This window comes from Ranitomeya variabilis, chromosome 3 (genome assembly GCF_051348905.1).
Source record: "Ranitomeya variabilis isolate aRanVar5 chromosome 3, aRanVar5.hap1, whole genome shotgun sequence".
Lineage (NCBI taxonomy): Eukaryota > Metazoa > Chordata > Amphibia > Anura > Dendrobatidae > Ranitomeya > Ranitomeya variabilis.
The window spans coordinates 105,006,039-105,022,559 of NC_135234.1; the positions used below are offsets into that span (position 1 = coordinate 105,006,039).

A 16,521-nucleotide genomic window follows, 5' to 3' on the forward strand; every position below is an offset into this window, starting at 1 on the left:
TGCGAAAGCTTCACAGGAGACACAGCTTATTCTGGAACTACTTCAATTTGCATGCCCTTTCAGATGCCGTAAAAAAAATTCTCCCATTTTTCCTTTATAGTGAGAGTCTAAAAGCATGGTCATCCAATAGTCATCCCTTTGCTTCATGATAATGGTACGCCTCTTATCCCTAAGCATTCCAGCCATTCTCACCAGCACAACAATGGGCACCACAGGTTTACTTTCTGCACCCTGCTGCAAGGATTAGTTTTCAACGCCAACCTAGTCATTATTGTCCTCATTTTCACTCTGTCAGCCTCATCCCCTGCCTGTGCCAACTCTATATTCCACTCCACATACAAGTGCTGCTGCTTCTCCTCCTTCTCCAACCACTCCTCCACATCCTACTGTATGTAACATGGACCATGAGTGTTTGGTAAGTGGCCCAATCCTGTGCTGTGCTCTACCAGTGAAGTGCACTCAACCCAAGAAATCATTACCACCTCAGACAAAAATTACACATTTTGCTCTTTATGTCATGCCCTTCACAGTTGCCTATTCCTGCACAGGGTCCTACTAGACTCTGCCTGGTCCTCCAAAGAACTTGTTATATCATACCAAAATGATAGTGGAGCGCCCCCAGACGCAGGGCCGAGGGGTACTCTGTACCGGGCCTCTCTGTCTCGGTCTTGGGGTTGTCACGGTGGCTAGACCCGGTCCGTGACCCTGCTAAGGGGCGTCCAATGAAAGATGAGATAATGGTGCGTGGTGTAGGTCGCGATGAATAACGAGGACACAGGGTTGCAGTCTCTTTACCTCTTTACTGAAGGTTTCAGGATCCTCAATCCAGAGTACTGTTAACAGGGCTGGCTGAGAACGGCCGGTCCGAAGGCACATCCAGAGTTCCCTTTGCAGGTGGAAATCTGTGCCTACCTTCTAGCGCCTGTGTGTTGTAGTACTTCCCTGCTGAGCACCACGGGATAGTCCTCAAAACTGTTGTGTCTGTTTCTGATGTTTTTTCTCACAACTTGTATCTGTTCTGATGTTCTCCTCCGTCCCCCAGATGATATGGCTAGGACGCACCCGTATGACGTGTAGGCCTGGAGTTCTTCCGGGACCCTAGTGTTGCCCCACTCCCACAGTTGCCCCCTATGTCTGCTTAGGTGATTTAGGTGAGACAGCCAACCTATAATTAACTGTCCTGCCATTGGTTTGAAGTAATGCTTGGAGCCCAATACTTCCTCGGCGTTCCGGCCACCGGCTACGTGCCTCAGTAGGATGTTGCCTCGATCTTACGGCATGACTCCTACTGGTGTTATCTCCTTTTCGCTGTGATCTCGTTTCTCACTCTCCACAATAAACCTCGCTTCTTGTCCTTTCTTGAGATACCGCCGCAATGTCGTGCAGGCGCGGTTCCTTAATGCTCTGTCTTGTTCGCTAGGCCTCTGACAGGGACCCCCCTGAATCTTTCCCCGCAACACCCTCTGCCACAGGATGTTGCCTGGTTCCAACCCAGTCAGCTTCTAACTAACTTCCTATCCAACCCCCAGTTTTACCAGATTGTGAGGAGTGGCCTAATACATAGCACCCTTAGCTCCCCCTGGAGGCCAGACTGTGAAGTGTATTGGTGTCTGTGATACCTGGTCAGGTGAACTCCTTAAGTGCCATCAGACGTATCATCACTCCCCTTAGTGGCGGAGCGCCAGTACCGCAACGACCAGGACTCTGGGGCGCTGCACTAGTGTAACAGAGACCTAAAGAAAATTGAGAATTATCAAAGCCAATTCAAATTTTTTTTCAGTTTTTGCCCTTTGATGCCATACCTGTATAGGCACCCAATGCTGTGCAGAGTTCTACCAGGACAAATCACCTCAAGGCTGGGGTCACACTTGCGAGTGCAATGCGAGAAACTCGCGCCTCAATACCCGGCACTGCTGCCGGCACTCAGGACCGGAGCGTGAAGATGCATAGAAATACATGCAGCTGAACATTCCGGTCCCGAGTGCCGGTGGCAGTGCCGGGTATTGAGGCGAGAGACTCGCTCGAGTTTCTCACATTGCACTCGCAAGTGTGACCCCGGGCTAAATGTAGAATTTTGTTTCACAAAAAGTTATAAAGAGATTGAGGTGTCAAAAAAATGATAATGCATAGGACATGATGAATTTGTTTTTTTGAGATTTTTTCATCTTATGCCCAGAACTGGGAGAGATTTTTTAAAATAAATAATTGCAGCTTCATATCTTCCATTGAGGAAGAGCACGTGCTATTCTTTCACAAAAGCACTACAACTAGGTGGTTCGGCATCGATTGTGGTGAACATGAACATGTAGAAGTTCAGTTTCCACACTACTTGCTGGTGCAGCCTGGTTTCCAGAAGTACGACCGCAAGGAGAGGAAGGAGGACAGGTTGAGCCTTGCTTATATTGCTGGTCAATTTGCTTTCCCCACATGAGCAATTGATGCTTTTTCATGTGCCGATAGTGGGACATAGTTCCTAGTTGATCTGTGCCAGGATGTACACAGCTTATTTTCCAAAAGCAAGGCCTGTACGTTGCATCAGACTGGTTCTTCGGCAACACAGAAAAGAATTCCCACTCCTGAATTCCTCACATATAAGACTCACAGCCACCTCAACCAATAGAGTTTTCAGGTGCAGGTTGACCCTCCCAGAACAACATTAGTCACAACATGACCTGTTCACAAACTGATTGCAGAAGAATTAGATCTTCTGCCAGAAAATCTACTTGCAGAACATTGTATCTGCTCTTTAATGTAGGTTCCACCATCCTCCCCACTGATGACATCACCTCCTCGACACCCAATCTGGTTCCCAATCATCATCAGCATTATCCATGACATGGCTAATAGTCTCAGTGTGGGAAATATGCTGAACTCCTTACACCTTCCTGATTCACATTTTGAGATTTCACAAGGATCAGAGTGCCACTACTACGGCCAGTCCCCCTACCTCCTTGGCTTGCAGAGTCAGCAACACAGCTAGTCAATTGATTCGTCTTCGTCTCATCCTGCCCCTTGTCATTTGAGTAGAACGGTTAACTGTCCATTTCATCCAATAAATCAACAGAAAGAAGTTGCTCTTGTGAAATATCTTATTAGAACCTGGGGTGCTGTGGGTTACGGGAATAGGGGGCTGAATGGATAAAGGGTTCCTTGATGGAGTTCAAAGTCCACTATCTAAAAGATTAGGTGTTTTGGGTCAGATGAGGTTGACTGTACAGACAGAACACTGTCTCCAACTGACTGTGTCACTGTGAGAGGTAACACCATCCTGTTGAGACAAGTGATGTGCAATATATTCCATTATGCCCTCTGCTTCCTTTCCACTAATATACTTGCCAGAGCCAAAGGAGGACTATTGTGACCTACATTTGGTGCTACTACTGGTAATACTACTGCCAAAACAGTGGGTGCCAGTGAGGCTGCTGTTGCTAACTGCTAACACATTTTGTGCTGTGGTATAGTGTTTTTTTTCTCTTCATACTGCCACGTTTGTTTACAGTGACAATTTTTCACTTACTATACATTTTTTGCACAAGTATAATGTTTAAATCTTTTGCAAAACTTTTTACCACCTTTGTTCAACCATGTAAAAATATGAAGAAGAAAAAAAATCATGGGTTTGGACACCTTTTAGTATAAAATTATTGTACCGGTGCGCAATATGCTGTGGTCAATATAGAAACATATACATACACGATGCGTCAGCACATTGCGACTAATGAATACATGAATTCTACTATTGCTATGTACAGTACGTAAAAAAATGTAAGGTACTTAATTTACATTTTTGATCAAGAAATGAAAAAGCCATACAACCATGACAAGGTGTACTGTAATTTTGGATGGTCCCTTACTCTAATTACCCACCTTTCAATGTGCCGAAACAGACATTATGTGAACTGGGAGTGTAGTTCATGTATTCATTAATCACAATATTCTGATGTACAGTGTGTATGTACTGTACAATATATATATATTGTAGCGTGGCTAAAGGGTGTCTAATTGACAGGAGATATGTGTCACATAGATGGCTTACCGCTGTGATGTAACCATAGCTGTCGGTATGTGTGTCAGGACCTGTGGTGATGTCACAACCACATGTCTAATCATGTGATGGGTTCTGGGTGTGGTTTCAGGCTACTTAATGGAGGTGTGTTTGGCACATGGGAGAGTGTGTGGATGTATGTCAGAATGGACACACTTCCAGGTGTCCTGGCTGGACACTGCAGAGTGGCCTGTGTGTTGGACGGTTCCAAGTGGGGACAGACGTCCTGAACAACACACAGAGACCATCTTTAGGCTGGAGAGCCTACGTGCTGGTCATAGCATGGTCTGTGTGCCCACAGACGTGAGAGAGAGCGGAGCTCTACTATGGACATTGAGGATTCATCTGTCTGATGTAAGACTGTTCACCTGTTGTTCCTGTTGCCATGTGGTTTATGGAGCAATAAACCTGTGAACTTTTAAGTAAACGTGTCTCCTGATTGTCATCTGCTGCACCTAAGCGAGTGTCCCCTAGACCCGTAGCGGGTGAAATGCTACAATATATATATATATATACGTATATATATATATATATATATATATATAGTAGTATAGTGACCTATGTTATAGGTAGGGGGAGCTATATGAGCTTCCCAGAGTGTGCATAGAGGCATATGGAGGCCATAGGAATGCATGATAATCACAGATATATCTGTTGTGATGAGACAAAGTCCGGCAGAATTGTAGATGGCCGGTATGTGTGTCGCAGAGGAGCATACTCTGCGCTGTCAGTCTGAAGTTGTGTTGTGGTCTGGGACCAGTAGTCCCACATGTAAATGTGTAGTTCTAATGGGAGATTTGCAGGGGTAGTTATGAGAGATGGGAGGGTCAAACTAGCCACACACACACACTCCCATCTAGGGGAGTAGTTAGTTCCATATAATGTGACTGAGGTCTGGTCACATGAGCTCTGGGTGTGGACCTGAATGGTCTGTGCTGGAAGGTCCTGGAGAGCCCATGTGTTGGGAGTGGCGGCTCCCTGAAGAGCACATGGCAGGGCTCTGGACCTAGCACATGGCAGGGCTCTGGACCTAGTACATGCCAGCGTGTGGAATGGTCTGATAACCGTGGGCAATACTAACCGGGGTCAGTGAGGATATCTCTGTGGAGGAGAGGTATCCGAAAACCTGTGCAGCACCAACAGGTAACGGAAAGAGATCCGTGTTATGCTGACCGGGGTCAGAGGAGAGAGACATTGTGTTTGGGGCACCTCTGAGGCCAAGAGGTGTCCAGGAACCTGTGAAGGTCGCCAACAGGTAACGGACAGGGGTCCGTGTGTTATGCTAACTGGGGTTAGTGATGAACTGTGGTGAAGATGAATATGTCCAGATGGTGTTCAAGCTGTTACCAAGTTCCTGAGGATGTGGTTTATGTTGGGTGAAATAAACCTAAGAGACTGTGTTTTATAAGAAAACCGTGCCCGAGTGCATTAATCCTGTGCCAAGCGAGTGTCCCCCAAGACACGTAGTAGGCACTATGCTTCAATATATATATATAGAATGAAAAAATTGGAACAGCGCCATCAAATACCTCAGTTAGTGTGCAAAGCAACCAACAGCCCAATGGTTCCTTATAATATTTATATATGTTTGTATATTAGCCACAGCATATTGTTCACTTGTACAATTTTCCTATTTTCGTTTTTTTGGAGGTGAGGTGGGAGAAAGGCTCAAACCCTAATTCAGAGCTTAGCCTGCATCACATTTCTTCTCCAGTTCACAAGAGGACTGTTTGGGCACATTGAGAGGCGAGTCAATAGACTTAGAGATTATCCAAAATTCAAGTACACCATGTCGTGGTTGGATGGCCTTTTCAGTTCTTGATCCACTTACCCTCTCTAGGTCCAGCACCGGTTTTCTACCAGTCCTAGTTTTTGACTAGAGCAATGCTCAGTGACTGGCTGGCTAGAGTGGTGACTAAAGTGGATGCTGGTGTTAGACCCAGGGAAGGTGAGCACCTCATGATTATACTATCTAATGAACTTTACACACGTTAAGGACAACTTTACTAAAAGTGGACATCCCCTTCAATGGAAATTCAGCCTGGTGTATTGAGTTGCGGCATGGTTTATGAATAAACACCATGTGCCACATTGTTTGGAGGACGAGATTGTTTTTAGTGATACAATTTTTTTGAAAAGTCTTTGGGCCTGTAACTTGTAAATGCTCATATTGCACCAGAGTAGGAAGTAGGCTTGATTTTTGAGGCATCACTAAAGGTAAAGAATGTCTTCTCTCTGAATTGGGAATGATCAAACTTTTATGTCCACACATGGACGCCTTGATCCCTCCATATTTTTTAATGCTCACAGTCTATTTCCAGCTTGTCCTTGGGTTCCAAAGACTAGTATGCAGCATACCAAGGGTAAAAAAGGATCCGTCAGAAATAAATGTGTAACGTACCATACTGAGAATAAAAAAGGTCCTACAGAAATAAATGTGTACCGTTTCATGCCAGATAGACCAAAGTGTCTGCTGTGCTCAGCTGTCTAGAATGGTCTCAGACATTTCCTCATCTATTCTCAGTACTCATGAATTACGTGTGACACACAGACCCAAAGACAGGAATTAAACACTGGAAATGAATCACTGTTTGTGTACATTTTAATCACACAAGATGATCAAGGCGTTTTTTTTCTAGGTTCAGTAAAAAAAAAGGTTGTGTGATTCATTCATTTAGAATTCTAAATGCTTCATAGAAACCAACAGCAAAGATTTCCCGTAAATAAAGAATGAGCGTGTTATCTATGAATGGTACAGGTATGAGGCTTTAACCCCTTGAGGATGCAGCCATCAAGAGCCATAGTCTTTTTATTTGTTGACACGGTCATAAGAGAGTTTTATTTTTCTGTAGTATATGTGACATAAAAGTCACATGTGAGCGCTAAATGTTGTTTAGGCACACTGGGACTCAGAAGGGAGGGGGGCATTTGGATTTAGGAGCGGAGAATTTGCTAAATTTCTTTTGGGGGGGAAAAGAGTCTTTTCGCTTTTCCAGAGCCTTTATCCTACCAGTAACGTGGAAGCCCCTATATTTCCGTTAACAGGTGACGGACCTGAGTGAGGGCTTGCTTTTTTGTGGATTGAGTTGAAGCTTTTATTGGGAACATTTTACATAGCATTTATGATCACATTTATCTGGCGCTCTACGCTGAGCACTTATATTGGGGTTTCCATCTAAATCTCAGTGACGTGACAGATAAAACCCCCAATGGATCTATTCACTATAATGAGGCAGTAGAGTTACTCTGGACTCCATCTGGTCTGTGTTCAGTGGTGTCCTTTTCAGAAGTGCAGAAAACTGTGGCCGACGGCACTGTTATGCAATCCTAAAAAGATGGACACCACCGGATCACAGGTCCTATGGCGCCCACAGTGCCTCCATCTGCCTCATTATAGGGAATCTTCTGTCGGGGGTTCCGGCTCAATCACGTATTTCAGAGATTTACACGGAAACCCTGGTGTAAGCACTCAGCGCAGAGAGCAGGATAAATGTGCGCCAAGCCTTACTGCGATCTTTGGGAGGCGGAATGAAAAAATCAACAGCACATGAAGAATTGGTTTTATTTATTTTTATGCCTTTCCTCGTGAAGTATAAGTGGTTAGGTGACTTTATTCTTTGGGTCGGTGTGATTACAGCGATACCAGGTTTATATGAGGTTTTTATGTTTGGTTACTGTCACACAGTAAAAGATGCTTTTTATTGCGAAAACTAGTTTTTGCATCACCATATTTAGAGAGCTATAATTGTTCCATATTTTGGCTTACAGAGTCGTGTTATGGCTTGTTTCTTGTGGGACGAGCTAACGTTTTAATTGGTACCATTTTCTGGCACGTGACATTTTTTGATTGCTTTCTATTCTATTTTTGGGAGGCAGAATGAGCGAAAAACAGCAATTCAGGAATTGCTTTTTGTTTTGTTTTTTAATTCCCTTTCTGTGTGGTAAAATTGTAAGACAGCTTTATTCTTCGGGTCAGTACGTTTATAGCAATACCCAATTTATTTTTTTTTATGTTTTGGCGCTTTTACACAATAAAAACTATGTTATAGAAAAAATAATTATTTTTGCATTGCTTTATTCTAAGAGCTATAACTTTTCTATTTTTCCCCTGATAAAGCTGTATGATGTCTTGTTTTTTGCAGGACAAGATGTCGTTTTCAGCTGTATCATCTTTATTTACGTTCATCTTTTTGATCGCGTTTTATTGCACTTTTTGTTCGGCGGTATGATGATAAAGCATTGTTTTTGCCTAATTTTTAATTTTTTTACGATGTTCACTGAAGGGGTTAATTAGTGGGACAGTTATATAGAGCGGGTTGTTGCGGACGCCGCGATACAAAACATGTGTACTTTTATTGTTTATTTTTTATTTACATAAATAAATGGATTTATTGGAAAAATATTTGTTTCTTTTTTTTCTTTATTTGGGGATTTTGGTTTAATATTTTTACACTTTCTAATATTTTTTTTCAAACTTTTTTACATTGTCCCAGGATGGGACATTACTGTATAACATCAGATCTGGGATCTGATATTCTGCAATGCATCTGCACTGCAGGGCATTAGACTAGGATCTAACAGGAAGGGAGGAGGCGTCTCAGGTCCTGCTCTGAGTAGGAACTGACATGCCACCTTCCCTGAAGAACTCTGCGCCCATCTTGTGGCCGGGAGTCTCCATGGAGACCATCGGGACAACGTGTTGTCCTGATGGAAGCTTGCAGGGAGCCCCCTCCCTGCGCGATGCCCCTATATGTCGCTGTCACTACTGAAAGTGACATCAGAGGGGTTAAATGCTCGTGATCGGTGCTGCGGGGTGTCAGCTGCCATATACATCTGACATCCGCACTCAATCGCCGTGGCGCTCAGCGTGAGGAAACGCGATCGGTGCACCGTACTAGTACTGCTGTTCACAGGAACGCAGTTCTCGAAGAGCAGTACTAGTAAGGTGCATGTCGGGAAGGGGTTAACAATTTCCACATTTATAGTTTTTATACTAATAATAACTTTTGTATTTTTATTTACTTTACTATAGTAGGTCTTGATTTTTTTTTTCTGCTTGTTTTTAAGGGGCATTTAACTAATCATATTTGTACAAATATGGACAAAATTGGTTGATCCCTTCTGTTACAGTAAGAAAAACCCACAATTCTTATTGAAATAAGTTGGACCTGGGAAAAGTAATTTTCACTTTACATTTACTGACCAAGCTTTCTGACACTGGGTAGTACACTTCGCTCCACAATGTCTTAAAAGTCTTGAGATTTCATTGTACCCTGCACAGATTTAAGACTCCCTGTGTCAGATGGAGCAAAGCAGCCCCAAAACTCAAATAAGCCTCCTAAATGTTTCACAGTAGGTACAATGTTCTTTCCTTTGTATGCTTAATTTTTCCGTCTGTGAATATAAAGCAGTTGTGACTTGCCAAAAAGTTAGTTTTGTCCAATGGACATTTTCCCTTAAGCTTTGTGGACTGGAAAATATTCATTTTGACAAATTCCATTTTTGCTTTTTATTATTTGCTTTCAACAGTCGTCTCCTCATTAGTCGAATTCCATGACGTCCAGTTTGGCCAAGATAGCGACAAATAGTGCAGTCTGACACTGATGTACCTTGACCTGGGAGTTCACCTCTAATTTCTTTGGAAATTGTTTTGGGCTCATTGATTATCATTCTTATTTGCGATCTATTCAATTTGTTATCAATTTTCCCCTTTAGCCACATCCAGGGGAGATTGTCTACAGTGCCATAGGTCTTAAACTTCTGAATAATTTGTACAACTTTTAATAAAATCAACAAATCTTTATAAACTCCTTTATCCCAAAGGGTGGTTTGCATGTTAATGACCAGGCCAATTCTTACAATTCTGACCACTGTCCCTTTATGAAGTAATAAATCTGGAATGCTTCCATCGATCCCAGTGATTTTGACACTGTTTTCTTGAGACACATTGTTCTTCATGATAGTGGTAAAATTTATTTGATATGATTTGCGCTTATTTGTAAAAAAAAAATGGAAATTTGGCGAAAATTTTGAAAATGTCGCAATTTTCCAATTTTTAATTTTCATGCCCTTAAATCACAAAGATATTTCACACAAAATACCTAATAAGTAACATTTCCCACATGTCTACTTTACATCAGCACAATTTGGGAATCAACATTTTTTTTGTTAGGAAGTTATAAGGGTTAAAAGATGACCAGCAATTTCTCATTATTACAACATCATTTTTAGGGACCACATCACATTTGAAGTCACTTTGAGGGATCCATATGATAGAAAATACCCAAAAGTGACACCATCATAAAAACTGCACCCCTCAAGGTGGTCAAAACCATATTTAAGAAGTTTATTAACCCTTCAAGTGTTTCACAGGAATTTTGTTAACGTTTTAAAAAAATGAACATTTAACTTTTTTCACCAAAAATTTCCTTCAGATCCAATTTGTTTTATTTTACCAAGGGTAACAGGAGAAATTGGACCCCAAAAGTTGTTGTGCAATTTGCTGTTTTCAGTGCCCCTGATGTACCTAAAGAGTAGAAACCCCCCACAAGTGACCCCATATTGTAAACTATAACTTTTTTATTTTTCTGGCGATGGTAGGTACTAAGCGGTACCAAGTTTATTTATATCCATCTTTTTCATCATGTGTTAGGCCATGTTCACACAGTGCGTTTTTTACCGCGGAACCGCGGCGGTTTTGCCGCTGCGGTTCCGCAGCTGTTTTCCATGCAGGGTACAGTACACTGTACCCTATGGAAAACAGGACACACTGTGCACATGGTCCGGAAATTTAAAAAAAAAAGCCGTGCGGAATAGCTCCCGGAAAAAAGAAGGAGCATGTCAATTCTTCGTCCTGAACCGCAGCGGTTCTGCACCCATAGACCTCCATTGTGAGGTCAAAATCGCAGTAAAACACGCAGATCAAAAATATATCTGCGTGTTTTACTGCGGTTTGATGTGCAGAACCGCTGCTGCAGGAAGTGCGGGGGAGCGGGCGGAAGTGCGTGGGCGGAAGTCCGTGGGCGGCGTGTGTGGTCCCGACTGTGTCACGAAGAGACTGTCATCATGGAGTTATACCGTCGCATGGGGATCGATGTCGGGCGTCTGATTGATTTGGTAAGTCTGTGTGTCCGTCCCCATGCGACGATATGCCTCTATTGTGCTAAGTCGCCGTATCGGACTACTACTCCCATCCGGTATTTAGGATGGGAGAGTTGTCCCTGTGTCCGGCGACTTAGCACAATACTAAAGTTCACACCAAACACAAACACACAATACACATACATGACACACAGTACAGTACATACAACACATAACACAGAGTATATACTCACCAACAGCACACTTGTAGGCGAAGCCCTCGATCCTCAATGAAAAAATCCCAAAATAATAAAGCAAATTCATACTCCCTGTCCGCAGAATCCATAACCGAGTGTCCCACGCCGATCGGCTGCTCTCCGGCGATACACTGCCATGAGCGAAGCTCCTAGCAGTGTATCGCGTACTGTCCCGGAGCTCAATGGCGCCGGCGTCTCGGTTAACGGCAGTACAGCTGCGTTGAACTTTCCCACGCAGCACTGCCGTTAAGCGAGAGAGCCGGGGTCAATGACCGCCGGTAAACTCGCTCGCGCATGCGCAGTGACACACCGACAGGAACTATGGCTCCTGTCAGTGTGTTGCTGCAGCCGTGGAGAGCAGACATATCTCTGGATGTGTCTGTTCTCCATGGAAGATCTTCGTGGGACCCTCGATGGATTTCTGCGGACAGGGCCAGGGAGTATGAATTTGTTTTTTTATTTTGCGTCTTTTTCAGGTCGAGGGTCTTCAGGACGGATTGAGCGTACAATAAAATATGGTCAAAAAGTGTGTGTCTTTATTTCATTAAAATATTTTTTTTCTAGTGTTTGTGTTTTTTTTTTTAACCCTTTCATTGGATTAATAATGGATAGGCGTCTTATTGACGCCTCTCCATTATTAACCGGGCTTAATGCCACCTTACAATAGCAAGGTGGCATTAACCCCTCATTACCCCATATCCCACCGCTACACGGGAGTGGGAAGAGAGTGGCCAAGTGCCAGAATAGGCGCATCTTCCAGATGTGCCTTTTCTGGGGTGGCTGGGGGCAGATGTTTGTAGCCAGGGGGGGCCAATAACCATGGACCCTCTTCTGGCTATTAATATCTGCCCTCAGTCACTGGCTTTACCATTCTGGCGGAGAAAATTGCGCGGGAGCCCACGCCAATTTTTTCCGCCATTTAACCCTTTAATAGGATTAATAATGGATAGGCGTCTTATTAACACCTCTCCATTATTAACCGGGATTAATGCCACCTTACAATAGGAAAAATACGTGCAAATGAAAGACGTGGCACTTAAATACGGGATACGTGGCACTTAAATACGTGGCACGTGGCACTTGTACGTGATACGTGGCACTTAAATACGTGATACGTGGCACTTAAATACGTGATACGTGTCACTTATACGTGATACGTGTCACTTATACGTGATACGTGGCACATGGCACTTATACGTGGTACTTAAATACGTGGCACTTAAATACGTGGCACTTAAATACGTGGTACTTAAATACGTGGCACTTAAATACGTGGCACGTGGCACTTAAATACGTGGCACGTGGCACTTATACGTGGCACTTAAATACGTGGCACGTGGCACTTATACGTGGCACTTAAATACGTGGTACTTAAATACGTGGCACTTAAATACGTGGCACGTGGCACTTATACGTGGCACTTAAATACTTAAATACGTGTGTCCGTCCCCATGCGACGATATGCCTCTATTGTGCTAAGTCGCCGTATCGGACTACTACTCCCATCCGGTATTTAGGATGGGAGAGTTGTCCCTGTGTCCGGCGACTTAGCACAATACTAAAGTTCACACCAAACACAAACAATTCCAGCAATTGTTTAACATTACTTGGTCGCGCTATAGATTATGAGATGACACTATTGTATTTATTGTAGGTTCGGGATTATCCGGCCTTGTGGGACCCAGCTGATGAATCCTACAAGGATAAATATTTCCGGGAACTAGCCTGGACTAAAATAGTACGAGACCTTATCCCAGATTGGGACAAGTATCCAGGGAGTACACAGCAGCAAATTGGTAATTTTATTTAAATTTATTTAGTAAACCTTGAGTATATTAAAAATCTAATTTGTTTAGATCTCACAAAAAATGTTGTTGTATTTTGTAACCTTTTTTTGGTAGATAACGATGTGAGGAAACGTTGGCGCTCAGTCAGAGACCGTTTCACGAAGTTCCTGAACGAATGTTCTAAGAGTGGCTCTTCGCCAATCAAAAGTAAATTTCCCTTTAGCGAAGAGCTGCAGTTTCTTGTGTCCAGTAGGACATTGAGAAAGTAAGTTAAAATCCACTCCACATGATTATTTAAATATAATATGTTGTGCGAAAAATTGATGTTTTTTTTTTCTCCAACAGGACGGAAGGAAACATGTCGGTGGGTGATTTGGAGGACAGCGACAAAGAGGATGGAGCAGGCAGTTCCTCTGGAGTGGGAGGGACCATCTCTACCTCCACTCCCACAGCTTCTGCTGAATCAGCATCCACTTCAGCAGCTGCTGCATCAACATCTAGTTCAGCAGCTGCTGAAGCATCTGATTCCGCAGAAGCTGTGAGAGTGGAGAAGAGATCTGTCTATCCGGTGGCAGCAGAGAAAAAAAAAAAAAAAACAAAGAAAAACCAAGATGACCAAACTGTCCAAATAGCTTGCGACACGTTAGATCTATTAAAAAAATCAAGTTCTGATGACCACTGCGACTCCTTCGCAATAACTGTGGCAAGGAAAACACGCTCCCTGCCACCGGATAGACAATCTCTTTTCATGTCCATGGTCCAGATGTCCCTCACTGCTCTGGAGGACCCTGCTCCGATATCTCCATACAATGAAGTTCTGATGGGGGTGTTGGGACTTTTCAGGCCCCGACACCGTACACCGGAAACACCAGCTTCCAGACCCCAGTATTTGGCCCACAGCCAAGTTACTTCTGGAGATAGAGGAAGTTCGCAGCATATGGGGGGAGCACCATATCAATCAGAGGGATCAAATTTCCTCTATTCTCCAGAATATACTTTTCTGAATTGAACGTGGGCAAAAGTTTTCAGTGGCACCGAGTTTTTTTTTGTTTGTTTTTTAGCTCCAGTTGCCGGTTGCCTTTGAAAGGGGCTTTTTTTTGTTTTTTTCTAATTGAAAAATCTTTTGTAAATATTGCAAAGAATTTGTGTTCTTTTAAATATATTATATTTCACACATAATATTCTCGTCTTTATTACAATGCGGTCAAGGCCGCTATCCTGGGTTTATGGGCTATCAATTAGTGGTTTATGTGTTGATGTGTTAACAATTGTATACGTCATACTGCTATTATTTTCATAAAACACCAAAATTTTTGTAGCCAAAAAAAACAAAAAAAAAACAAATTACACCCAAATAGATTTTTTATTGATATTACAACCAATTATTTAAAACTTTTTTTGGTAACATGAAACAAAAAAAATTTTTTTCAAACTTTTGTGTTGGTTGCTGGCGTTTCTCATTCTTCGGGATGTTGGCAAAACTGTTATCAGCGATGTCGGCAACATTTCTGGGGGGGTCAGTGTAGATGCATCCTTCTCTGCTGGTCAGGCTGCTCAACACCAGCACAGGAGTATTGCCAGTGCACGGCACCTTCTGGACTCATGAAGTAGTCAGTGAAGGATTCTCTCACACGCACACCCGAGTTGGACGGCCTGCCCAGACCCCCGTTGACCACTGGATTAAATACTGCCTGCTGGTACTCCACATCTACGTCAGTGTTGTACTCACGAGCATAGTTGTGGAGTACACAGCAAGCCTTTATCACAGCATCAACGGTGTCTGTGTCCAACTGAATGGCAGTGTGAAAGATCCTCCACTGACTAGTCATGATCCCAAAGGTGCATTCCACATATCTGCGTGCACGACTCAGCCGATAATTAAAAATCCTCCGTCGGGCATCCAGTCCCCTTCGTGGGTATGGGCGCAGCAGGGTTGTCGTTAAGGGAAACGCCTCATCCGATACCATCACAAAGGGCACTGGATGTGTGGAACCCGGCAAAGGTCTTGGGGCTGGGAGCGTGCCGCCATCTCGAAGAATTTGCATCCCAATCTGTGACGTTCGCAACACCCGAGAATCCCCAGTACTACCATAGGCACCAACATCAATGGCAACAAATTTGTAATGGGCATCAGCCACCGCCATCAGGACCACTGAAAAATACTTCTTATAATTAAAGAAGCGTGATCCTGATCGTGGTGGCTGCTGAACCCGAACATGTTTACCATCGACTGCACCTATGCAGTTTGGGAAATTGGCCACAGACTGAAAGCCTGCTGCAACCTGCAGCCAAGTCTCCTCGGTTGGGGAAGGCATCACTATAGGTTGCAACTTCTGCCAGATGACGGTACATGTACACCTCACAATGTTAGAGATGGTAGATTTACCAACTCTAAATTGGAGGTGCAGTGATGTATAGCTCTCTCCTGTGGCCAAAAATCTGCAAAGAAACAAAAAAGAAAATTAGAAATGTCACACAAAAAGGTAATTACAACATGTCACAAGTAAAGCCGCTATAATATGCGTCCAGCACCATTCAATAATGATGGCATTAACACCCAGCACAACACAAAGGGTGTAAAAAATTTAAATAGAAAGCCTGATGGGACTTGTGCACACACGCATGCGAGATATGACCGAGTGTTGCATGGTAATCCCCGGACCTGCTGCATGCACTCCGTTGTGGAGCGTGCGGCTCCATGTATTGGTATGTGGGTGCACACTCCGCTCCAGAGTGCAGGCGGCAGGGCCGGGGATTACCATGCAACACTCGGCCGTATCTCACGTGTGTGTGTGTATGTGTGCACCCTGTCCAACAGGAGGACTGGGTGGGTTTAATCACACATACTGGACACAGAGACGTGTAGAATAGAGACCTAACTACATTCCCCCCTGAAAAATTGTTACTTACCGCAAGGTGATGAGCAGCCTTTCCTCAGCAGAGATGGACTTCCTCATCACCGTGTCTTGCCGTTTTAAATGGGGTGCCAGGATGGTAAGAAGTCTGTCGAAGGCCGTAATTGGTAGCCGACAAAAAGAGATAAATTTTTCAGGATATCTGAAAAATTAAAAAGAAACACAAAAAAGGGTTACTTCACAAGTATTGCTAGCAAAAAAATGTAAATTAGTCATTCAATATATTTCTACTTACCTCCTCAAATCATTGTACAGCACATGAAAGTGCCCCTTCTCCGTTCGGTCTGCTACAAGCGGGTGCACCCACATCCTTTTCTGCGCACGTCTTCTCTGCCGCAGCCTCTAAAATAAAAAAAAATATATATATATTTTGTAAACACAACAATGAAAAATATATCCAACATGCCTGGAAAACAATGTGGATTATGTAAGGGTAC

The 16,521-nt window shown here is 43.4% G+C and overlaps 1 protein-coding gene across 1 annotated transcript; it reads left to right on the forward strand.

Annotated features, from left to right (window-relative positions):
* Positions 1-397: 397 nt before the first annotated feature.
* Positions 398-14,178, forward strand: LOC143817625 (uncharacterized). The gene is made up of 4 exons (XM_077299117.1): positions 398-415; positions 13,037-13,178; positions 13,284-13,434; positions 13,515-14,178. Exons 1-4 carry the CDS (start codon positions 398-400, stop codon positions 14,176-14,178), a joined length of 975 nt encoding a protein of 324 aa, XP_077155232.1.
* Positions 14,179-16,521: the final 2,343 nt, after the last annotated feature.

Bases quoted from the DNA above. Each gene is read 5' to 3' on its own strand.
- LOC143817625 (XM_077299117.1), top strand. The intron at 13,179-13,283 runs GTAATTTTATTT...TTTTTTTGGTAG, and splicing joins GAGTACACAGCAGCAAATTG to ATAACGATGTGAGGAAACGT. The intron at 13,435-13,514 runs GTAAGTTAAAAT...TTTCTCCAACAG, and splicing joins TCCAGTAGGACATTGAGAAA to GACGGAAGGAAACATGTCGG.